The sequence below is a fragment of the Cygnus atratus genome, chromosome 10 (genome assembly GCF_013377495.2).
Source record: "Cygnus atratus isolate AKBS03 ecotype Queensland, Australia chromosome 10, CAtr_DNAZoo_HiC_assembly, whole genome shotgun sequence".
NCBI lineage: Eukaryota > Metazoa > Chordata > Aves > Anseriformes > Anatidae > Cygnus > Cygnus atratus.
The window spans coordinates 18,563,411-18,589,708 of NC_066371.1; the positions used below are offsets into that span (position 1 = coordinate 18,563,411).

The following is a 26,298-nucleotide window of genomic DNA, read 5'->3' on the forward strand; positions in this document are numbered from 1 at the left end:
ACCCGAGTTACCTGCCTGGGCACTGGCACCTGGCGGGGCAGTGGTGTGAGGGGCCGCCAGCCCGGTGTGCTGGTCACCTTCCCGTACCCACCGCTCTCCTCTGCAGGCGGAAAGTTCTCACTGGCACACGGATACTTCACGAATACTACAATTAATTTACACAAGGGTAGATTTAATCTGTTTGAAACGCTTCTTTCGAGTCCTTTAAAGGTTGCATTTGCACCCCATTTTCATTAGTGTATCCTCTCCGCCCTCATCTTCTTTTGCGAAGAGACTTTCAAATACTCAGAATTTGAGAAACTGACATTTAAAAATTGAACAAAAGAACAAGTACTTAAAGGCAAACACAAGACTAATGGAATTTGCTTACTTTACTTATGACTTGAAAAATGTAAATCCCTGAATCCCGTAATTCAAATAAATTGCCATTTCAGTTGCCTCCCAGATGCTGTATTGCAACTCAGGAATAGCTCTGAAGGGACTGAGGACGAGGGGTAGGGAAAGGGTAAGGAAATGTATCTAATCTCCAGCTCAATCAGCCCTCTTCACTATATATATATATATATATATACATACTTTTTTTTTTTTATTATCTGTATGTAAGCACATTGTGAGAATCCTCAAATCCTAAGCATTCATAAGCAGATGAGAAATCTGTCAGAGCCCTGTGCGCTACCAGCCTGACTACAGCTGGAGGTATCACACAAGTACGTAATGCCGTACGTCTGGGAAGAGGTAAGAAACATTTCACGCTGTTGGTGAGTCAGCCACACACTGTCAAGTCCAAATATACAGAACTCTGAAGATACAAACAAAGCTTTACCAAGAAAGGTTCTCCTCTCCAGACTCCTTACTTCCATTAATTGTAAATATTAATTGGAGAGAAGATGCAACTACCTAGTGCTCATTTTGTTACAGCCTCTCAAAGTGTGATGTGATCTGTACCAACTAGTTGTCTTTGTATGAAACATGGATACCTTATTTATGAGATGAGCTAGCCCCCTTCACTAGCCCTCCGATAAAGGGCTTCACAGCAATAGATAGGAAAGGCTACAGAAGTAGCTATTTCTGTATTTTCTGTAGATAGAGACCCTGCTTCTCTGGAAGATTACAAAACCTTCATGTTTTCATGGCTATGAATACAGGAGTGCCAACTACCAAAATCCTGAGCTTCTAGTCTCCACATGCTAGGTTCTGGTTAAGTGAAATTGTCAAACTTCTTTCAACACTGAAAGATGGAAAAGCAAGAGGCAATGTCTAGCCCTGTCAAAAAAAAATAATAAATAAATAAATAAATAAGGGTGGGGAACACTGAGATGGCTCCAGCACTATGCAATCGGGGTGGGGTGGTAACATGTTACTGTCTCTATAGGGTGCCTATATCTGTAGTTGTTTTCTGGCATGGATAGTAAGAGAGAAAAGGCTGTGCTGCTGCTTAACCTCCTGGCACATGGGGTTAAGGGAGCAGGCACCTTCTTACCTTATGTCACTGAGAGGGAACCTGTACCAGGCAAGCTGGCACCAGGGTGAAATGAAGTGTTGAAGAGAGAATGCTGCCACATTAGTGCCACAACCCAGTTCTAGGTAAAGGTGCTGGTAGCTAAGACATCCTTCAGGAGGTCAAGAGAGGAAGTTTGGGTACAGTGACATCCTCCCCACACTAAATATGGTGAGGATGCAAGTGCGAAAACTAGTAACAAAGATGAGGCCACCCTTTACTGAGACAAGTCAGACTGGTTCTGGCCAGTACCAGTGAAGGTGATCCAGCAACATTAAAGAAAGGATAAACAAAGAGCGCACTAACAGACCGCTTGAAGAATATGATCCAAAACATTGAAAGCATATCTAGGCAGTTGGGAAACAGCAGAAAAAAAGAAGCCTCATTGGGAAGTTCAAAAGAACTGAAACATCAGAATGCTCCACCCTTTGCATTCATTTGCTAAGTATGAGAATGGGACTGTGATCATATCCTAGAAGAAATACCTGTAAAGAATTTTTTTCTTCCAATTGCTGAACAAATCACAGCGGATGACAGCAGACCCACAGCATGAAACTAGAAACACGATCACTTGCAGACGGAGAATCCTTTTTGTTTCTGTACTGAGAAATCTCAAGTCCACATCAGTATTGTATCACACCATTTATTTTGTCCCATTCCTGCAACTCTTCCTAACACTCTGCGTACACACAATTGAAAGTGCCCTCCTGGCAGCTGCAGTTCTCTGCAACTCTCCATTAGACTAAATTCCACTATTCTGACTTATAAACATCTTCAAAATGCATTGCATAGAACTGCACAATATGCTGCTAAAACCCTCTTTCCCCCCCTCCTGATTTAGCAATGCGCCCAACATTTTTTCCTGCTTTTGTTTAAAAACTCACCTCCACTGTCTCTGCCACTCATCCACATGTTCATATAATTTCACCTTCCTTTGAAACTGCTAGACCACTCTTCACTATCACTACCTTCCTGGAACAGATAGCCACTCAGCTCTCCAGAACTCATGTTTTGTGAACAACCATGATTGCCACAGCGATGTCCATTTCAGTCTATTCCACACAGAATTGCTTTCTTGAGAAGGAATTAACACAACAGATATACAGATCAGTAAATGAGTATCATGAAATTGCCCTACAATTTTATTTTCCTTTTTACTCTACCTTATTTTTCAGTAACTACTTAAAAACTTATATTTGATAATATAGTATTTAGGTACTTGAGAGGTGGATAATTTACTTACTGAAAAAGTGCCACCGTAGGTCTAAATTGCTTTACAAAAATATTTGTCAATCTTTGTAGTCCTTCCAGGAAAATAGATACAATTCTCTTAGTAGCCTCTCCTCTCTTTATAAAATTGTTGTTTTCTCCTTTTCAGTCAGTAGGACAGTAGGAAAGTTTTTGCACTTGAAATTCATAATTGTCTTCCTTTTGGGATGGGCATGTGATGATGTACTCATTGCATCATCTCTCCTGTCTCTGAATATTTTAAAGAAAGTTGGCTTACAAATTAAATCTTGGGAAAGGTGAGAGCAGAAACCGGTATTTCCACTTTCATTCCCAGTCACATGCTGTGGAAGTAACATAAGTAATAAAATACAGATGTTAACACTGTCACTGCATAATACGTTTGTCCAGGTCAGCATGCATCCAGAATTATTGTACTGTAGCTATAAAAAGAAGTACCTGAAAAAAAGAAATAGATACATATCGTTAATGAAAGGGATTCCTCACAAGTTACAGTGGCACTTACAAGCAAATCACCAATTAGCTCTGTCATTTTAGGTTAAAATGAGGCATTAAATTATCTCATTTAAGAATTTTATTTTATAAAGTATTTTACTTCAAATAACGAAGAGTTACAAAATTGTCTTTGCTGTCCAACTTTGAATACTCAGTACAAACTTTCCACTGGGCTACAGAGGGTTTCTTGTCACCGCTCTTTAAGATTTATCAAATGAGTTTTGAAGCACAAAAGCATCTCAGACTATGGCTATTATGCCATTTTTTGGCACAACAGGGTAAGGTCTGAGCTAGAAGCAGAGACAGTGTTACCAGAAAGATGAAAAACCAACATATAGGATGAATTGTTGAATTAAAGTGTTCTGCAAACTTTTCTTCTCTGTTGTCAGAGAAGAGGGATATATAGGAATATCAGCCAGTACCATGAATTTAATGATCAATCAAGAGCATATGGTGAGCTTATGGAGGAGGAAGATGCTCATAGGAATTGTACCCCCCTGTGTAAGCACAGTCCTGTCAAGGTCACGTATTCAGCATTAGTCATGCTCCTTTGCTTCTTTCCTCACTCACCCCAGCACAGTATTTGCTTCCGTACAGTCACAAATGCCACCATGCTCTCTCTCCTGTTCCCTTGCCTGACCTAGAGCTCAGCACGTGGCACATGGGGACCTCATGAGGGAGAGGGACCACTGGTTTGGACAGCTTTGGGAAATGATGTGCTCCTGCTCAGTGATCACGCACATAGGAAAGGCTGCACATTTTCATTACAGCTGGATCCGAATGTCTGGAAGTCAGATTGCTTCCTCATTAAAAACAATTTCATTGTGGTAGTTAGGAAATTAATTAATTTCAAGCTTTGGCTTATTGTAATACTGTTGCTGAATAACCCAGAACACTTGCATAGTCCTTGCACTTTTTATTCCCCTAGACAAGAAAAAAAAAGAAAAATGAAAAAAGAAATCACATTTCTTTGTCAAGCACGTTTATGTATTATTTTGTAGCAAAAATGAGAAGTTGTAGAGACAAAGCATTTTTCACTATGCATGCATAACATTTCATTAGTTAGAATGAATTTACTCTATTCATCTTATTAAAGGTGGATTAATTTTTTCTCTGCTCATTATACATATCTGTTTAAATTGCTGAGTTTAAATGTGAAGAAATAAATGAACACTGAAGTTGTGTTTGCCATTTTACAACGCACCTGATAAATTGTATGCTTGTGTGATTTATTTGAGCTGGCTGTGTCTTGTGAACCATGATGCTAATTTCACATCTCCGTTATTGCAAAATACTAAATAAAGGGGATGTTTTTTCATAACATTTTATCCTAAAAGTATGCATTTATACATATGGCATAAATAATATATCTATGCATTTGGAAGAGTGATGATTTCAAGTCAGCTTCACCCACACAACTTTCATTTAAGTTAGATTTAGCATGCTACTTCAAGCAAAGATCTTAATTTAAGCATTTCCTAACATTCATGATCAGTCTTATCCTGCAGTTGACTTAGTTTTACAAAGTAATTCAGGATTTGGCTGTAATTCTTGAAGGAAACAAAAATTAAGTCTACTAAAATATATCTAAAATAAATCATTTTTTCATCATTTGGGATTTTAGACGTTTCTATCAAATTGGCTATGCTACATTCTCCTCTTGGAATTTTATATCAACAAAGTATGGCGGCAAAAATCACTAAGAAGCTAGTAAACAATCTAAAAATCCAATATGCTTCCTTTTGAAAAAGGTGTATATAATACAGCTATAACACCAGTACAGATATATTGTTGCATGTTACTGTAAGAACAGTGTTCGTCTTATACGTTTGTCAGTACATATTCATGCTTAAGCATAATTTATCACACAATTATTACAGCATCATAATTCTGACAGTTGTTTGAATAACTGCAGAAAAGACTTTAAGTTGGCTTAAAGTGTTGGCTTAAAGTGTTTCAAGCTCAGCCTAAAATGCTGAAGGATAAGCAACAGTGCTAATTAAAACTAAGGAAGATATTCAGGACTTACTTACATTAAATTCATTTAAATAACATAAACTGCGGCTCCCAAATCTCACGTGCACAAGTCATAGCTGATGAATTCAACATTAAGCAACTGTTTAACATATTCCAAATAAATATATGCTAAAATGCTACTACATCTGTTTTTATGAACTTTATGAATAAAAAATCAACCATCGAGGCCAACTGGAAAAAAAAAGTTAAGAATTCATGATTCATCAGATTGTAAAGTCAACAAAAACCTGAAGAGACACAGATAAAGCATAGATCTTAGTGTTAAAACATATAAAGATCTGTAGTTCATTTTCTTGTCATTTCAATATTGGATTTCTTTCTTTGAACTAAAATAACACATAAAATATCTGAAAGTTACCCCCTGTTAAAAAGATGCTATATAGAAGAGCTTGAAGTAGTTTCTTATTGCATGCAAATTCATTTATGTAATTAATGTATTATTGACATATGCACACAAACACAGTGGACAAATATGGAACAATTTTTAGGAAAAATTTTCGAACATTAGACTTCTGACTTGCAAAATATGTGTTTCCCAATTACAAGTCATGACAGAAAACCTGGGTCTTTTCCTTAACTTAGGGTTACAATGGCCATCTTCAGTAAGAAGGCAACATAGGCACTTTTCACTAGGTATGTACATACAAGTTTTATCAGAGATTCTAGGAATGCAATTCCATCAAGATTTAAGATGAGCATCAGAAAGATATTAAAATTAATAAAAAAATCACTGAGCATTAGACTATCACATGCTTAACCTACATTAATTCTTTGCTTCATTAAGTTACTTAGTATTACTCCAACTGGTGCAAATCTATCCCACAAATGACAATTTATGCTGAGGTTTCTTTAGCTGTTTTAAGTTTTCTTCAATAGTGCCAGATTGTAAATGCTTTCATTCTTGTCTTAGTTTAGGTAGCAAGCATTTAGAGACGTTATTTAGGTCCTACTTTTAAGACAGATCAGGAAATAAAGACAGATTATTTATAATAGCAATATTTAGAGGCTTTTAGAGTTAGATTAAAGAAAACAGACTATTTGGCTTCTCCAAAGACAGATGCCTTAAAATTCTTAAAAGCAGTTTCTAAAACAGGAATAGAAGGACCATTAAAGAACAGCACTGCAAATTTTTCTATTTCCAGTAACAGAATGCTTGTATGATAGCATCAGCTATCCTCCAGTGTGTCACACAGCTCAAGGAGATGACATGTTGGTAGTATCTAGTGATAAATGGGTACTTACCTATCAAAAAAAAAATCATTGATCAAGATGTACGTTCTGAAATAACAGCCATTCAGATATAGGTCATAGTTGACTATTCCCTCAAAACAATTCAAGACTCTCCTAAAATTCAGAGAAAAAACAAGCAAACATAATACTTAGTTTAAATTGACAGCTAAGCATTAGTTTTAACCGAGGCTTTAGACACACTGTAATCCACTTGAAATCTAGGAAATCAACAAAAGTAGTATAAAAACAATTGAAAATGCCACGGGTTATTACCTAAAGTAATTGTGTAAGTGTAACATCACATACTGTGAAGGCCATGTGAGGCAAATATGCCTCTGTAGTGGTGTAAATTAAGACACAGCAAACAAATACAAGTACAGGTACAACTGGCTAACACTTAACCAGCTACATCACTTACTGAAGAATTATGTTCCCTGCCAATGGGCGCGATGAATACTCTCAAAGTTTGATTCAAAGAATGTAGGTTACACTTACGAAACGAAGGACTGTATCCCTGGGAAGGACAAACTTGAAACACTTAAGAGTCAGGGGAAGACAATCATCCTAACATGAACTCCTATGGAAATGTGATAGCCAAAAGAATAATTGGATCAGTTTAACATGCTGGACAGCTCATATTTAAAAAGATTCAAAATCTGGTTGATGTTTTTCAATGTTAAAGTGTTTTGGTAAATATTACCAAATATTACCAAATTCCCAAGAATCACTTCTGTGTTCTCTCTCATTGTCTGCAGATCTAGGTGTTGTATTTACTGCTCTTTATTGTTCTTTGGATCTAAATATATTTACAGTATCACCAAAAGAAATCAAAACCTATTGAGAAGTGGTCACACTCTCCACAGTACTAGCCATTATTTCCATCAACTTATCTTTAATTTGAGATGAAGACTGAAACATTGGCCCTTTTGAAGTGAGTAGCAGAAATCCCAATTGACTCCGGAAGGAATTTCCTTCAAGTCTGAAGAGCTGAAGTTCTTGGATTACACAAAATGAGAAACAAATAGTTTTAAATGATTTATTTGATTTCTCCACATGATCACAGTTATAGTTTTACATCAATAGGGTCTGTTACTACTTACAAACAGAATGCATATTAAAATGAAAGCACTCCTTTCTTCCCCATAGTTACAAAAGGGGTCTCAAGCCTCCCCAGAACAGAAGCTTCTTGTAAGTGTAATGTTTTTTGAAGTCTGTAACAGTCTGCATTCAAGACCTAATTCTAACAGTTTAATACAACTCAAAGCTGATTTAAGTTCCTAGCAGGAGATAGGTACTGTAGGCAACCTCCAAGTGACTGCAGACTTAAAGTAATACTAATTTACACACTATGTACAATTTAGAGAATTATCTACTCCCCCTACTTGGTCCCATTTTCACCACCCCATTTTCTGTTTTCCAAATTTAATCTTGTTATTGGTTTCACTTTTCTTTTAAATATATACACAATAATCCATTTCGCAGGCAAGAAGTGCGATGATATTTTACAACGGAACAGCAAAATGCATGCTCAACTGCAGAAAACACACAGCTTCATATGGAACAGCAAGTCAACATCTAGAGATTCATTGTTTAAATATCTGCTGACTGTCTTTCAGCTCATTTTATCAAGAAACAAGAGGCTTCTGCTGCATGCAGTACATGATGGGAAAATCATTCTACACTGTATGATAGACTTTTTTTTAGCGATACAAGACGTACATTATATTAGGATGAACTGTTTTTTTGTTTTGTTTTTACATTGTTGTACATTTCATTCTTAACTTAAAAAAATAAAAACCCCAAATATATATTTCATTGTTGTCCCAGAAAAGATTTTTGTTGCCACACCTTCATTCTTTAGGCTTCCCTTTCATTTTTTCAAATCAGCATTACTATTTTGCCACATTTTTTATGGGAAAAGAGAACCATGGTCACTCCAAGCAGTTCTGTACCAGTATTAATTGGCAATGGCACTTGAGAAAAAACCCTCTCAATTCTACTCCTGCCTGCAGGCTAAATAAATAATTTTTCTTAACCACACAGTGTTAAAGTATTATCATTTTCCTATTCTAGGCATGATCCACGCTGTTCTAAGCAATTGTTAACCAAGGATGGAATCAGAGAGGTTATACTACAACCCTAAATAAGCAACAAAGTTCTTAAGACTTATTCTAACACCAAGACACATTTGTTTGTTTTAAGTACATAAAAACACAATTAAAAAAAAAAAGTCCACTGTTTCTCATCATCGTACTGAAATAATGTTTACAGTTACTGTGCTCTTATATGACCAGTTTTGTTTTTTAAACTATTCTCAAAATGGTCTGTGATCTTACATATGTAACTTAAAGCACCTATAAGGTAGGCACACTCTTTCCCCAGGTGTACATGAAATCATGTGCAGATGTTTTTTTGCACGCACATTTGTGACAACTTCTGAACATTTAATTAAATTCATGTGGAAAATCAGTGGCCAAGCATTAAAATGTGGCTTACAGTATAAGTATAGAATATTTATATGCAACTAATTTAAATGAATGAAAGGGTTTTGAAACAAAGCAAATGCAGATCTGGGACATTTAAGGTCTTCATTGTTAACTAAGTAACCCAGCTAGAGTCAGATTTTCCTCTCAACTGCTACTGCGTATTCTGCATTTATACAGTACACAGGCAATTTTACTTACATTATAACTCTGCATCTGAAACAAGTACAGACTGTCACTCAGTGAAGAGGACCATTCTTACCTTCATTTCAATTAAATGATGCAGTTTCTGAAAGATGCTTGTACCTGAATGACCCTTTTATCTTTTCTGGAACAACCTATAAATTACAATTAGACTCTACTATTGGTACAGATGTATGAAGAAAAGTCTACATATTGAAATATGTTATCACTTTACTTCAACTAATATCAACAGTAACACTGATATATTTTGCAAATATACAATATGTAGAGTGTAGCCTCACACTAATAACATTAGATGACATGCAGACAGTTCTACTTTCCCTTCTAAGAACAGTATATATTTTTTTAAACTGCAAGGAACAGAGCCTCAGGGGACCTGTATGAGCCCTCTTAAGGTAAGCCGCAGAATTTAGAATAGTGTGAGTGATACTTAAAAATAATAATGTAATCACTTGTTTTTTTCATGAAGGTAATTTAAAGGAGGACAGAACAGGAAAACATATTGCACGTGGGAAACAAATGTGGACAGCTTTAAACAGAAGGCTAAACTCTAGATTGCTGTATTTGCTCTCTTGTGGAGGTTAACAAAGTGCTCAGTTTGCAGTTTTGCTGGTATTGTGATATCAATGGTATGAAAGGGGAAAAAAATTACAAACACCCCAAATATTAGAGATTCCATGAGCAAGCCCAAATGAAAAGTTACTCTCTTACTTGCATTTCATTTTCTTTCCATTTCAATGTGATTTCCTCATTATTCCTGAAAAATATTATTAACTATAAAATTGACTGATTATTTTTATTACTTTTACCCATCTCATACTGGAACTTTTTGCTCATCCTCTTCAAGGTTTGCTTTTAGGCTGGTACAGTTTTGCAGTTGCAATTCCTTTGTCTCTACTGTTTAGGTGTAAAGTCCTTGCAGTGGCTCAAAATGCTGAAACTACAAAGTAGGTGCCATGTATAACTTTGTACAGGATTTAGGGATAAAAGTTTTATAAATTTGCAAATGGTTTGATTACAACACATAAGCAACAACAGCACAGCCTGTTTTTACGTGATGTCTTGCAACTAACTGGACTATGAAAGTGAGGGTTTGAGCATAAACTCAGCCTGCTGAGTGCTGGGTACTTTCAAACTAACAAATGTGATGAGTAAAAATGGTGAAGCCACTTTGTTGCTAGTGCATGGCTACATGGAATTACAGATTTTATATATATATATATACACATATATATATACACGTGTATGTATATATATGTATATATATAAAAACCCTATACTAAATTCTAAAACAAACCTTCAAATTTCAGAGTGCTTCCACCTGGAAACACTCTCACACTAGAATTCAGCTTAATTGGGGGATTAAAAATAACGAATTATGGTAGACAGGAAGCAAGGTAGCTGAGAAGGATGGAAGTTTGCAATTTTCATGTTTGAGATGAATGTTTTTGCAGTGTATACATGCACCTGTTGTAACTCTTCATGTGTGTTCATTAAATCATATGCATACAAAAGAAACGTGGATCATGTAAATTCACAGTTATCACAGCCTTTAAAGTGTCTAAGAATTTGTGTGACCAATGCTTGAAGATGACCACTGGTACATGGTCATCCTACATTGCTATGGTATAATTACTGCATCTTATCGAGTTTGCTTACCTGAAATAGCAGAGCAGTTATAATACTGATTACGTATGATATTATCATGTTAATAAAATAAGGATTTATACAAAGCAGTATTTGACTACAACATTTAAATGCTATGTTACTTGGCACATTTAGTAATGATTGCTTAGAAATCTTAGCAAGTCCTGAGGACTTCTAATGAAAATACTGAAATGTCTGAAATTTGTTTCTAACATTTAGTGTTTTTGGTCTACTCTTTCATACGCTATTCATCTATTATACTGTCCTATCAAGTAAGTGGAATTCCTTGTAAAGTCTATATTGCTAGTTTTGTGGACTGAAAAAATTTCTTTCCAAGCACAAATGTTAACTATACAGTATATATATATTTGTATGTATATATTTATATTATATAAAGTTTACTTACGTACTTTCATCAACCATATCAGGTCTACTTATTTTTTGCCCATTGACAATAAAAGAGCAAGAATGCAACACTTGGTTCTGTATCACTTTTTTCCTTTTTTCATAGACTAAGATTTTATTATGCACGTAAAATTGTCAAGGGATTTGGTGTAAAGGTAGCTTTACTCATATTCAGCAAGCAGCATGTTTTCAAGGCAGTTTGAAAATAAGAACTAACTGGATGGTAAGCGTCTATTGAGAAGATAAGTAAAACCAGTACTGATTGCACTAACTTGAATTACTTTACTTAGTATCAGCAAGTCTTTAAGCTCACATAATTAAATTGTTTGTCTAGGTAAAAAATGACAATATTATTTGTTGCTTCTTGTAAGTGCCTTTGTAACTGTGTTTAAAACTATAGTTATTAGGAGGGTCAATATGTTCTAGACTATTGTGCTGATGCCACTGTGTTTGGGCTTAGTGCTGGCTGAAGTGGACGGAGGTGGTGGAGGTCCATGGTGATGCTGAGTGTGTTGGGGATGAGAAGAGTGCCCTGGGTGCGTAGGGGGCAGCGGAGGATGAGGAGAGTGGGTATGCTGTGCATGGGGGTGCTGCATGTAAGGAGTATGCTGGGAGTGTGCTGCATGCTGGGAATGTGGCACATGTTGGTGATACTGGTGTGGGTGCTGGATATGCTGGGGAGGGTGATAGTGGTGGTGGTGGTGGTAAGGTGGTGGGTTCTGCTGCATATGACAGTACTGCGAATGGTGAGAGTGCACTTGTGCCTGTGTCTGTCCCTCAGCTGGCCCTACATGATGCATGGTGGAAGGATGCTGTGAGTGCTGCTGATGTGGGATTACTGGAGGGTGCGGAGGTTGCTGTGATGAGCCAGATGGTGGATGACCTTGGGAAGGAGGCTTTCCCCTTTTACTACCAAATAAGGAACCTAGGAGTGAGGAGGAGTTAGGCATAGTCTGGTGAGGGCGAGATGGACACTCTCGGGTTGATGTAGCTCTTCGGCGCATGTGAGGACTGCTAATGATGGACCCCTAAAAAGAAATTAATAGAAATAAAAATTAAAAAAATCTTAAAATGTTTAAAAGAAAAAGTTCACACTGACCCACAAACTCCTCCTTCAGTGCTCACATGGGTGGACTATGTTAAGAGTTCTAGGAAAATTTTACTTCCACCTTCTCTAAGTTGCCAATAAGGTATTCATGCCCTTCTTGGAATGTTTATAGGCATTAATACTTTAATATTGAAACCTACTGCTTTAAATAACAAAAATGTCACGGAAAAGCAACATGACATAATACTTAGGAGTGTGTTTTTAAATGAAAATTACATTTTAAAATACTTTAAAAAAAAGAAAACATACTTGTTTTTTGTAAAACAAACAAACAAAAAAAACTATGCTAAATTCAACCTAAATAGTTAAATAAACAGCAGCAAGTATTATAGTTAACAGTTCAGATTTCAAAACAGTATTTCATTTTTTTATAGTAGTTTGTTACTACTGTATACCACAGTGCTGCTTCTCAAGCCTGCCTCTAAAGTATGTGTTAAATAGAACCAAACCACTTTTGCCACTAACATTTCTATGTGATTGTGTTTTTCTGACCTGTGGTCCAATGATTTTTATTATTTAGCCTGGAATAGTCTATTTAGTTTCTGGAAGTTTGGGGTTTGTATTTTGTAAAGAGCTACGGGACACAACAGTTATTATGCAAAGTGTGCTAGATTTAAACTGCAATCTACCTAAAGCAAACAAAGAAAAAAAAAAAAAGGAAAAAAAATCTGCAAGCTGAATTCAGAGACATGAACAGTATATAAATGGTTTGAAGATGAATGAAATCTCATGAAATCCACATTGAATTCACCTGTCTTATTATTTTTTTCCTCCCATGCCCTATCTGTGCAATTCCATGGTGTCATGACTGCATACACTTAGCAATTTAACTAGAAAATAAGCAATGGGAATGGTTGAGCATGAACGTCAATAATTTTAGCTAAATATCAAACAGCAAGAACAGTGTACTTTGTAACAAAGAGCAAGTGGGCTTTTAAGCTGGGACCAGACTGAAATGGTGGCAAAAGGACACGTCATATTCATTTAACCATGCTTGCAGGAACAAAGGGAACAAGGTTAGCTCAAACCAAAAATGGCATTGGTCTAAAACAAGCTGTCAGTGCTTTTTAAGCTGGAAGAATACAAAGTGAGTAACCTAGGCATGCATTTTATTTGAGGCAGGCAGGTTATATGTTAGAAGAAAAAAGAGCAAAAAAATATGTATATAAAAGAAAGGTTTGAAATGCACATCATCACATCCAGCTAGACATCAGTAACTTCCTACTTACTTCCATATTGCTGTCTAGCGATCCTGCACTGCTGCGTCGCCCACGCTTGCCTGCCCAGGACATGCAACACCATAGATTAGAGACTCAGACAAGACCCAGGTGAAAAACAGCCACTTTCCCTGAATTGCTAGAGGAGTTTCTAAATGCAACTAGAGGGGCTGCAGGGGGTTAACATTGCACTGGACTTATACAGTAGCTACTAAGGCAGAAACTTAGATTTTTAAAGGCTATTAGTTATATTAAGTTTCTGTACCTGAGGGCAACTTAAGAGGTTGTGAATCAACTATCATTACCGGGGTGTGATTTTTTAATTTGTACAACTCTTAAAACACACGTAATTTAACATCCATATTTAGAGGTATGGTCATGATATTGACCAGCAACAATTTTAAATTGTTCAATTTCCTGGTATCTAATTGTTGTGAAGCTTTCTTTAAAGATTGGTAGCACTGATAAGATACTTGTGGGGTGGTACTAGTTTAAATGCATAATTTAATATTGGCATATTCTGAACTTCAGTGTGGGGGAATGCTAAGGGGCATTGGTTTCATCATTTGCTTTTCAAGATTGAACCTCAGTGGATTTCATATAATCTTTTTTCATGATGTTTAAAAGAAACTAAACTTAATTTTTAATTAATAAAATTGGAATCTGTCTTGACATTATGGCTAGATTTTGTTTGTTTAGCTGTGCAGTGCTTTATATTTAAGTTTGATGCATTTGTTGTTTGTTCCAACATTCTCAAATTGCCAAAGTCCTTTGCCTAAAACTATACATGAAACTCCGAGCTGTTTGCCTAAAGAGCCAGAATACCTCACTGCCTATATACAGGACACAGGATCCCAGATTTTCACTCTCATTTCAAAGGAGAGAGAATAGCACATGGCTGCAGTGGAATTAGATATTTTTGAAAAGACAACTTCTTGAGCGTTGCTTTTGGAAGTTTCAAAATACTGGAAAGGTGTTTAAACAGTGCTAATCTTTGAAGAGTAGTGGGGTTCTCAAAACTTCCCTAAAAGCTCTATCTTTTTAGAAACATAAGTTCTCTCAATGCAGCTGTTTTCCTGCAAGGCCAAATAGCGAAGAATCTCCACCCTGCGCTGGCTCATGGCTGCCTTCAGAATCTTCTACTCTAATAGGCGGTGTTGGACAGCAATGTGAGGGTTTCAGCATCATGACCCTATAAGCCACACACCTTCATTTTTGGAAGTCCTGAAGCCCCTTAGTATCTGCTTAAAGAGAAGAACTTTCGGACTGGTTTCTAAGTGCTTCCTGGGAGATTCACCTTTTTTCTCGATAAGCCCTCTCAAAGACCAGTTCAGACTACCCATATGCCTTATAGATCAGTATGATCTAAGATTATCGCCTATGCGATCTATGAGCACAACTTTGACACTGCTGGTCATGGGAGGCAGCCCTGCTACGCAAGTTTCTCAAGAGCTACTGACCTCTGTGGGCTACTGCAACATTCACCCCCCTCTCATTACCGCTGAGGGTTATCCTCCAGTACACCCCCCCGCATCGACATTAAATGGACAGAAAGGTGTTTGTGGTCATTTTAGTAGGCTCTTAAGTTTGCTGGAATTTTGAGCAAATCTGCGAGGCCATACACCCCTTGCTGCAAGTTTTAGCCTCACCAAAACCGTAACTGTGCTATCTTACGAACCCCCTAGAAAAACTGGTTTCAATAATCCTTTATTTTTACTTCTAGTCAGGCTTCGATCTTTTTCGCTCTGCTTGTGGGATTACTACTGATTAACACTCAACTAACTCTCACTTTGCTGATACAAAACCACAGAAAGATAGCCACCTCTTAACTTAGCAGTCAATATTGCAAGTAAGACTGACAGTTGCCATAAATCATTAGATGTGGCCACCAAAAAAAAAAAAAGAAAACAGGAATATCTAATGTCATTTGCGTGTTGCAGGAGTCAAAGTACTTTAATAAAATAATCATGAACACAGTATATAAGGACAGAAAGAGACAGATGGATTTTTGCTTAGAATAACTTCAAGACAAAGAAGTATGAGGCAAGAACAAATAGAAAGTCCTACTTTAAATGCCTATAATTTCACTCAGATAGGCATTATCCCTATAGAGAGAAGGCTTCATTTATTTTCTTGAAAACAAATTGAACCCAGTTCTGTACTGGCCTACAGCATGATATGAAAGCTATTAACTAAATCCTCCAGAGCACTGCCCTATCAGCGTATGGTTATATGAGACTGTTCTCTGGCCTTTGAGATGGCATCCCATCTAAAGTATGTCTCTCCAGAGCTGCAGCATTCAAATTGCATTTCAAGAAAATGGTGAGGTGACTGCTAGAATTGTATGTAAGCATAACTCCGTCCTAGCTTACTAGTTAACTATTGTGATATAAAGCAAAGTGGTATTTACTGAATCTGAAGACCACTTCTGTCATATGTGAAATTAAGGACGTTACTTAGTGTGGGTTTTTAATTTATTTTCATAACATTTGAGTTATTTTAAGCATTTCTGATTCATTCAAATAAGTCATTGATGTTAGATACAAATATTCTGTATCAGAAATATCTCTAGCTTACATAGTACATTGATATCTTACAAAAAAATATTATGATTTGGCCTTGTAGGTCTTGGGGAAAAGAATTTAGAAAAAAAGAAGTTTTAAATTGAGTTTTTGGTAAAGCAAACTAATTTAGCAGCAATGAATCATTATTCTACCCTTCACAGGTTGTGAAATTGGTATTCAGAGCAGCAGCAGAATCTGCCACAATCTAGCTACAGACATAATGGGTACTACCCAACATAAGTGGCTCAAAATTGTCTGAACAATATACTCTAATCATAACCCAGAGAGACCACTTCTCAGGGAGAAAAGCCTCTTTGTAACATTAATGTTTTGATCGTGCTTTCTGGGTGAGACAGGTATAGTCTTGAGATCACAGATCAGTTGTGAAAATAGTTTCTTGGCATCTTAAACAGATTATTCTTAACATACTGATTAAGTCCCAGAAGATGAGGAGACAGAATAATTACAAGTCACCTCGCTGAACTCCTTCTTCACTGGAAAAGCAAAGTGCCTTTTACATAAGACAGAAAAGTTGTTGATACAAAGGTGGTTGCACACAGTGTGGGGTGTCTTTATACAACATATTTGGAAATGATTTGGTATTGACATAGGCAAATCACAAAAAATTAGATTCATACAAATCTATTTTATTAAAACCATTAAATTGTATGACCTGTTCATTACTGTTGCTACTCCACTGAAGAAAGGGAAATATAACAACAGTGACAAGGAAAGACACAGGGACAATCTCTTCCTGGTTGGAAAGCTCTTCTGATAAGGGAGGAAGAGAACACTAGTATACTCTAACCTATACAATGCAGCAAAATCCATGACAGAGGAAGCAGAAAATAACCTAGTACCTTGCCTGCATCAAATGAGGAAGGAGCCAAGGGACTGCACCAGTCCATCACAGATTGACTTAACAGATTAAGGGACTCTGTCACTGCATGAAGTCAGAGTCTTTTTAAGGGGATTATGATGCACAGAAGTTCCACAATCTTTTCCACTACAATTTGGGATATACTATTATTTAAAATAAACAAACAAACAAACAAAATAGTATTTGAGAGAGAGAGAGGCTTTTACTTTTCCCCTGAAGGTGGATGTTTTAAATGTTAAAACAGAAATGTTTTTAAAAGTTAAAGGTCAATGAATGAGATCATATGCAATATACATATTATGTATATTTGAATTATTTTAATGTTTAGACTACTTTTCTGTTTCTGTTTTTAAAAGTGGTCTCTATTGGTCTGTGAATGTTTTGAGACAGCTCAGAAGATTATGAGACAAGCACAATTTATATTCATAGCAGTCGTTATATCACCCTGCACTACTGTGCAGATTCCAATGATTTAATTTTTCAGCCAATGCAATGAATATTATCACCACCTTACAGACTGGGGATGGGGGGCATACAGTTTGATTTCCACACATGCTCACCACTGCAAGCCCAATGTGAAAGTATTAGTAGGTTCTCCAGGAACGCAGAATCACCAGCATTCAGATTGACTAGCCTAAAGTCACTCAAGTAACCTGAGAGACACACAGAATCAGAAACTCAAACAGCCTAATCCTCCAGGCTCTACTTTAGTGACAAAATCATTCTTCTCACATACTAATGGCTACAATGGGACTTAACGCTTCCACACCTTCCTGTAAACCTTATCAAGTAATTGGATATTGAGTAAGTGGTGAAAAGGTCAAAATTCAAATGTATTTCACAAAATTCAGGTATAACTGCACTGAAATTTATCTTTTTTCTGATATTTTTAAGTAAACTAAGAATTCCAAATCTTGGAACAAAAACTCTTCCCCAACTATAGCTCAAGAATGTGTAATAAAAAATAGTATATTTTTCTTTTGAGAAAAAATAAAGCACTAAGTGCTTTTGTCACATTGACATCTTTGAACTGCCCACTGCCATTCTGCTTTTTATTCCATGGAAATAACTGTCAACCCACAAAGAACAATGCTATCTGTAAAATCAACAGGCCCTCATTCACATCTTTTTCACAATTATGATCTAAGCTATCATGGCAAATGCATGGAAAAATAACCTCAGGAAACAATTCCTGACATTTGTTTCCTGACAGAAAAATCTTGTCTTTCCTTATGGTTTACAACTTAGGGATGAGAATCATTCAGGGTACTGATGACATCCATTAGATCTAAACATCAATCCACACAGTTTTCCGTTTCTACCGCCACCATTTATTACTGTGATATCTGGCAGAGAGTAATGGGTTGTTTTTTCTAAACAGTTTTGTCAAATACCCATCCAACCAAAATGTTGCTCAATCAGATTTCTCCTTCCTTGAATCAATCCTTAAAATGTTTCAATTATTTTTTACAATGTTCAGTTGGTAATTATGTGCCTTACTGCATAAATATGCTGCCAGGCAGTTTTCTCATGTTGATTAGATTTATTTATTTTTTTTTAATGTAGAAAGCACCCCTTTGAAAACTCACTTTCATCATCTTTTCCTACAGAGAGACACAACCACAAACAGTCCCACTACTCTTGTTCCTCCTCCTTTTTGTGCAGTGTTTCATAGCACAAAAAGAGTAACTGAGGCAGCCTAACTCAGGAACTCACTACAGAAGTAACTTTACGGTATAATTGCTGGGACACAGTAACTTGCTAACTGAAAATGATTTCTTTGTTTCTCTGTAGATCATCTCCCTATTAAAATAAAATTAGCCTCACATTCAAGATGTTCACTGACAAAAAGTGGAAAAAGCATGTATAGTCACATTAAAATTACTATACCAAATAAAGCAAGTAAGAGTTATGTCATTTTTCAAGTCTGTTGCACTGCACAAGACCAAACAGAAACTCTCCATAATTCTCAACTCTTTAAAGTTAAAATTAAGTTTAGTTGGGTTTAACAAACTCATTGATAAACCCTCCAGTCTGTGAGTGATATCTGTTTTTTATAATGGAAAAAAGTTATTTCCAGTAATAAGCATGCTAACTGTATGCATGCCCTGTTAAAACGTGATGTTTTCACAATTATGAATACTTGTTTATTGCATAAAACCCATAAAATGAATTTAAATACATGGCAATGTTTGAATGATTGGGATGAAAAATTCCTTTGGGATGAAAAAAATTAATCAGGAATCACATTTATGTGTAAACACACCCACTGAACTCACATATTTAACAATATGGCAGTTCTCATTCTAGTGAAATAAAAACAAAACAACAAAAAGGGATGATGAAAGTATCCTCAAATCTGAGACATAACAGTGATGAAGACTAGTGACTTGATCTAAAATCCTTTGAAGCCAATCAAGCAAAAATATTCAACTTCATTTTGGATCAAGGTCCTAAGTCTTTTAAATGAAGAAAATGGGCATATGAGTTTGAAAGTCTAAATTGAGAATAAAACAGTTGAAAGAACTCACTCTCTACATACTTGTATGCACATACATATACGCACAAAACACAGGCTATAATTTCAAAACAAAAATTGTATTTATTGCAGTATAACTAGAATCTCTTCTTCAGTTAAAAAAAGATGACATATAGTGTCTACTACCAAAGATATACATAGCATTGAAAGTATGACTATACTGTAAACCATCACTGCATTTAAAAGAACAAATCGGAGTATGCAACATAGACTATGAACTCAAAAATAAAAATAAATGAAAAAATATAGTTGTTACTGTCACTAGAAGTACTTTCAGAATACTGGGCATGGTGTTCAGATATGATTTGCATAATGACAGGAATCATGCTTAACACTGAAACACAAGGTTACTACCTGTGGTAGTCTGTATTACCATGGGCATGCCAGTTGTGTATTACAGAGGCAAATCACAAAATAAAACATACCAAACTTTCCCCAGCTTTTCCTTAGCTAAGAAATCCCACCAACACTCCTTTCCAGTCCTTAGTTAAATTAATCAGTTAATAAATCTTAGACACGTCGATGGTTTGTAGGATATCAGTATTCTTGTTCAGGAGGGCTTCTTTTATTTTATTGGCAATAGTATTTCACAACAACCTCTTTTGTAATAATTATGAACTTTATCTTGAGTTGCAAAATGATAAAATAGAATCAGGGACACTGTAACTGAATTACATAGCTCTGGACAATTTAGTAGGGCTTCACTCAATTTCATTCATCAATGTGGTAACACAGGTACACTTGAGCACAAAATACACAGAAAGCAATTATTATAGTAGAGAGACTTTTTTTTTTTTTCCTAATTCTACTTTATCAAGGGGAAGAAGCAAAGGGGAAGAAAAAGAGAAAAGTACACTAAGTGGGTTACTCCTAGCACAAGTCAACCATTTTTTTTCTATAAAACACTTACAATTTTTCCTCTGTCTTCAGTCTCCTTTTTAAGTATATATAGCAATCTAATCGTTTAAATGTTTTCAAATAGTTGTTGCTCAATAGAACAAGAGTAAAAAAAATAAAACAGAAATTAAACACAAACTATGAGAGAGGAGCTATTAAGAATGTTTGAAGTTTCCGTGTTACTAGTTCTCAAAGCCCACTGCGAGCTGGGCCTTATATGCATCATCCACACATCTTTGCATGCAGTAGTCAGTGCAAGGAAACAAAGGCAGTGCGTACCTGCTTCAGACAAGTCTCTAAGGGAGCTGCTCAGTGCACTTCTTTTCAGTCCTTCCCCAGTAGCATAGCTGTCATCCAGGCAAGCTCTGTTCAGTGTCCCATTGCCAGAATCTTTTTTCAGACTGGAGCATTGAGACATGCTTGGACGCACCACCCCCTTCTGTTTTTCTAGCTCAGCTGAAACAAAAGAGAATGATTTTGCAATTCATAGTTATTGGCTACAGTGAAGCATACAGTAATGTCACAATTTATGTATGTGATTGTGTATTACTATGAACAATAGATACGAGTTCATTTTGGCAGTTAAATGTCAGACAGGAACTTCAGCTCTGTACTAAAAACTTAAAAGCACAACCTGAAGGATCAAAGGCTACTCCTCTGTTGGAAAATCAGAAGATAAAATCAGATAAAATTCCATGGTTAGACTGTCACATAACATCCAGCAAAATATATGGATTTGTATGACAGTCACCTAATTAAAAGAATACGGGAATATAAACATAGGAGTGAAGAACAATTCACAGAATCATAAAGTCATAGAATGGTTTGGGTTGGAAGGGACCTAAAGCCCAACCAGTCCCAACCCCTGCCATGGGCAGGAGGGTGCTCCAGCCCTCTGAGCATCCTCGTGGCCCTCCTCTGGACTTGCTGAAACAGGTCCAGGCCCTTCTGATGCTTGGGATTGCCCAGAGCTGAACGCAGCACTCCCGGTGGGATCTCACAAGACCAGAGCAGAGGCGAAGAATCACCTCCCTTGGCCTGCTGGCCATGCTTCTTTAGATGCAGCCCAGGATACAGGTGGCTTTCTGGGCTGCAAGTGCACGTTGCTGGCTCATGGTGAGTTCTTCATCAACTAACACCCCCAAGGCCTTCTCTGGGCTGCTCTCAATCCATCCTCTCCGCCCAGTCTGTATTTGTGTTTGGGATTGCCCTGGCCCAGGTGCAGGACCTTGCACTGGGCCTTGTTGAACTCCTTGAGGTTTGCATGGGCCCACCTCTCAAGCCTGTCCGGGTCCCTCTGGATGGCAGCCCTTCCCTCCATCACATCAATGAATTCAGTGGAAATTTATTTGAAGGGCCATCATTAAAAATTTCAGAGCCATGTAAATTATCCCTAATATTCTTACTGTAATTATACAACAAATGACAAATCCGCCTCTCCTCTGCCCATTGCTATTTGCTGTTTGTTCATGCTGACTTTCCACTGCATCTACACTGCGCTAAATAACTGTAAATTAACTGAAACTGAGCTTAAGAGATAATTGGTTTTTAACTCTTTCTGGAAGCAAAGCCATGGAAAAAAAATCCACGTTATTTTGAACACTTGAAAAGTTCTAATTGGTTATACATACATTAAAACTTTTCTTATTTTGATTAGTATGAAAATACTCTATTATATGTACCTTTGTACTTACACTCTATTCTGTGCTTTTCCATTTCTTGAACCTCTGCAATTGACTCCCTCAAATCATCTGTAAACTTCTTCCTGTCCTGAGGATTTGGTGCATTGAAATTTATTAGTACTTTGATATCTGCTCCTGGAACAGCTGATGTGAGCCGTATACCATTGGGATAATCTAGAAGAAATAGTGAAGAAAAAACATGAATACTGAAGCTCTGATCATTTCTCTAACTCATACAGGGGACAAAATCAGGGGAGTAAAAGTCAAATGGCACAGAAGAATGAAAATCTGTAACATATTTTGGAACTGCTTAACTGTCAAGATACAGAATAAATATTGAGAGAGAGTCCTTATTCAACTGTTACCCATAAGGTACAATGCACAATATAAAAGAAAAATCCTAGGAATAAGGAAAAAAAAAAAGATTGATTTTTGTTTCATGGAATGGATCACATTACCTGCCTTAATAAACTGTGACCAAAGTTTCGCTGAGTAAAGACTACTCAAATATATCTCAGGTACTTAAGTATTCGAAATTGTCCTGCATTTTTAACCCAACATTTGCAGGAAGACAGACACATGCACTAGCTTGTACGGCTTTTACTATTTCTTATTAGGTTTTGTTCCTGGACATCCTACTTTGCTTTTTTGTTTTTTAATTTAAAATTATCCATGAAATTACATAACACAGAAGTAAGAGGGTGATCTCCTCCCTGCCCTTTTTGGCCCATGTTATGGGCATCATCACATAAAAAGCAGAATTTTCAGTAAACTGTCTCTTTAACTGTACATTCAAGAATACCAATTTTAACAGCTGTTCAAAAATATTTCGTAGTCGAGATAAAAGGTTCATTCACAGAAAGACAGCATATAGAGAAGATATGTTCTGCTACAAAAACCAGAATCAGCCTTTGCTTCAATCACAGACCTGTAGAAACAGGATGTCAGAACAACTCAAAACATTCATCCCAATTCACAATCTTTCCTTTTATTCACTGCCTGACTCTCAAATATTTAATTAATTTTTCAACCTGAAGTTCAACTTCTCCCATGTACTAAAAATTCACTTACTCAAGAACCAGCAGATGATATAAGGTAGTCTCTTCCCTCAAAGCCATTATGTTTCAATATACAGACTTAAAATATTAACTTACAAGTGCAAATCCTACTCTTTTTTTTTTTTTAAAGATACCTTGATTTCTAAATCAAAGAGTCACAACAAAAAGTGAAACAAGTCAATTTACCATTTTTTCAGGCGAAAAAGGCTGCCAACTACCACAAGCCTCAAGGGACAAAGAGAGGAATGAGAGAATTTTGGGGGGCTTCTGCCAGGGTCTGATATCAGCATCCTGCACAACAGCAAATTCTTGCTGATCTGCTTCTCCTCAACACATGCCAATAGCATCTACCTTCAATCAAATAAGACAGTTGCCTTGACATGTCTGCAGCTGCTGTTGCTCAGAATACAGAGAAATGATCAAAAATACTGTGGGGTCTGCTGCTAAGCAAAGAAACAGAAGTGGATAGCATCTGTTGAACATTGAAAATGGATATGCAGCAAACTCTAGAAAGTTTGTGGTGCTTTTAAAAGTGCACCACTGGAGATAAAGATGCTTATGAAACTCAACAAATAAAGAAATTTAGTAACCTCAAAGTCCCATGGACTACCTTCACAAAAGAACAAACAAAAGCAATAAGAAAAATTCACATATTACACAAACAAAATATTTTATTAGCAGATGATACTTCTCTACACCATATTGATTAAGCATCAGGAAGTATTACATAAGTATTTATAGGTTTTAGATATATTCTTTTTAAGATGATCTGCTTGCCCTGTGCATTTTCAGTGATTTTGACCAAAAATGTAAAATACACTTTCATCTTTATTTACTAGAGATAAATGTCACTATTTTTCCTTTTAGAGCCCACCCACCTCTCAAAATAACTGACTTCTATTATCAACATCAACCATTTCGCTACACCACACCAGTAGCCAAAACAGTATTTTTCCTGCTTCTGCTTTAATGACACTACATTTTATTCACTTGAAATCAGCTTATTCTGATAGCTGATAAACACAGATTTACTGAATGGCATTATGGTTCTTGCCATGATACCTCAAAGCTTGCTGGGAACTGGGAAAACAGAGAATATTAATTTTACAAACCAGAGGGGAAGAATACTTCTCTTTCCCAACTGAAAAACACTACATTCCACTTCCACCTAGCAGCCACCAATACCAGATGTACATTTAGCTCACTGATTCACCTTCTGGAATGGCTTACCTCAGGAACACAAGTATGTCTACTGAATGTCTCAGTTAAATGCGTACAGTTCAATGGGAGGAATTAAACCTAGTCTCACAAGTCTCCTACACTGTAGATATTTTAGTATAAAAGAATAAAAGCGTTTCTACTTGGCATGCTTATGTGATTTATTTTTTTCATCGACATCAGAGGAAATAAGTATTCTTCTATTTACAGTAGAATCCAGGATAGAAGTATTTGGCGTTCCTCTCTAAAAGTGAATTTTATATTATATAATATGTGCACGAGAGAGAGAAAGAAAGAATGAATGCGTATAGATATAACTAATCTGCACACTAGATCACTGCTATGAGCTCTACAAACTTTTACTGTTTGAAATCTCCAGGTGCTTTGACTCAAAACAACCAGCAACTTCTTTTGAGTGAGATGAGCATTGGAACACATTCTCAAGAACAAATGAAAACTACAAGCCTTCCACAACAGAAAAGCACAGGAACTATTGAATGCCACACTGAACTGTATCCAAATTATCATGTCAAGGTTTGGGCATTATCATGTCAAGGTTTGGGCTGCAAACCATCAAGTCAGGTCAAACAGACCGTCTCCCTGTGCACCATGCAAAGAGCTATGCTCTGCTATGCTATTAATGATACTGCCTCCGGGCTTAGAGTCTGCAGAAGCATTAGCAAAATACTAGGTTTTTGTTGGGTTGCTGACTGCTAAGAATGAGATGGAAAAACAGTACAGAATACTGGATTGATGCAGTTTACAACTGACATATACAAAAGGTGGCAGAAAATACAAACTTCAGTCCAGAATCGCTGCCTAATTCTGTTTGGATTTATATTTGAACAAGTAGACATTATTACTTAGGCACAAATGTCAGATATAAACCAGGAAGATAAATGAAACCATGGCTTAAATTGCACGCATCATAGAATCATGGAATCAAATACTGGTTGGACTGGAAGGGACCTAAAGCCCAACCAGTCCCAACCCCGTGCCATGGGCAGGGACCCCTCCCACCAGCCCAGGCTACCCCCAGCCCCATCCAGCCTGGCCTTGGGCACTTCCAGGGATGGGGCACTCACAGCTTCTCTGGGCAGACTGGGCCAGGACCTCAGTGCCCTCTGGGGAAAGAATTTCCTCCTTGTAACTAATCTAAACCTACCCTCTTTTAGTTTAAAACTGTTACTCTTTGTCCTATCACCACACCCCCCGGCAAATAATGCCTCTCCTGCTTCCCTGTATGAACTGGAGGGCCGCTATAAGGTCTCCCTGGAGCCTTCTCTCCTCCAGGCTGAACAACCCCAACTCCCTCAAGGCACTCTCCATAGAAGGGGTGCTCCAGCCCTCTGAGCATCCTCGTGGCCCTCCTCTGGACTTGCTGAAACAGGTCCAGGCCCTTCTGATGCTTGGGATTGCCCAAAGCTGAACGCAGCACTCCCGGTGGGATCTCACAAGACCAGAGCAGAGGCGAAGAATCACCTCCCTTGGCCTGCTGGCCATGCTTCTTTAGATGCAGCCCAGGATACAGGTGGCTTTCTGGGCTGGCTCATGGTGAGTTTTTCATCAACACTCCCAAGGCCTTCTCCTCAGGGCTGCTCTCAATCCATCCTCTCCGCCCAGTCTGTATTTGTGTTTGGGATTACCCCGGCCCAGGTGCAGGACTTTGCACTGGGCCTTGTTGAACTCCTTGAGGTTTGCATGGGCCCACCTCTCAAGCCTGTCCAGGTCCCTCTGGATGGCAGCCCTTCCCTACAGTGTGTTGACTGCACCACACAGCTTGGTGTCATCAGCAAACTTGCTGAGGGTGCACTCGATCCTACTGTCCATGTCACTGACAAAGATTTTATACAGCACCAGTTCCTATACTGACCCCTGAGGAACACCA

At 37.2% G+C, this 26,298-nt stretch overlaps 1 protein-coding gene and 1 long non-coding RNA gene across 17 annotated transcripts in view; both read right to left on the reverse strand.

Moving 5' to 3' along the window:
- Nucleotides 1–15: 15 nt before the first annotated feature.
- Nucleotides 16–5,456, reverse strand: LOC118253723 (uncharacterized). Of its 2 annotated transcripts, XR_004780508.1 has the most exons (6): nucleotides 5,275–5,456; nucleotides 3,812–4,165; nucleotides 2,742–3,184; nucleotides 2,383–2,572; nucleotides 1,984–2,109; nucleotides 16–145 (listed from the first exon to the last, which is right to left on the reverse strand). It is a non-coding gene; the product is annotated as an uncharacterized LOC118253723 (long non-coding RNA). The 2 variants fall into 2 exon arrangements; XR_007708683.1 differs by having other exon boundaries at nucleotides 1,984–2,572.
- A 2,074-nt stretch (nucleotides 5,457–7,530) lies between these two features.
- Nucleotides 7,531–26,298, reverse strand: part of IQSEC1 (IQ motif and Sec7 domain ArfGEF 1) — a 160,147-nt gene continuing 141,379 nt past the window's right edge. For 6 of the 15 annotated variants that reach the window (XM_050712693.1, XM_035558233.2, XM_035558235.2 and 3 more), the window contains exons 11-14: nucleotides 22,147–22,308; nucleotides 20,732–20,908; nucleotides 13,585–13,634; nucleotides 7,531–12,275 (exon numbers count right to left, since the gene is read on the reverse strand). In XM_050712693.1, coding sequence (XP_050568650.1) covers nucleotides 11,670–12,275; nucleotides 13,585–13,634; nucleotides 20,732–20,908; nucleotides 22,147–22,308 — 995 coding nt within the window. In that variant the 3' untranslated portion in view covers nucleotides 7,531–11,669. Of the gene's footprint in view, nucleotides 12,276–13,584; nucleotides 13,635–20,731; nucleotides 20,909–22,134; nucleotides 22,309–26,298 lie in introns of all 15 variants that reach the window. The other 9 variants (XM_035558231.2, XM_035558232.2, XM_050712695.1 and 6 more) reach the window with 3 other exon arrangements.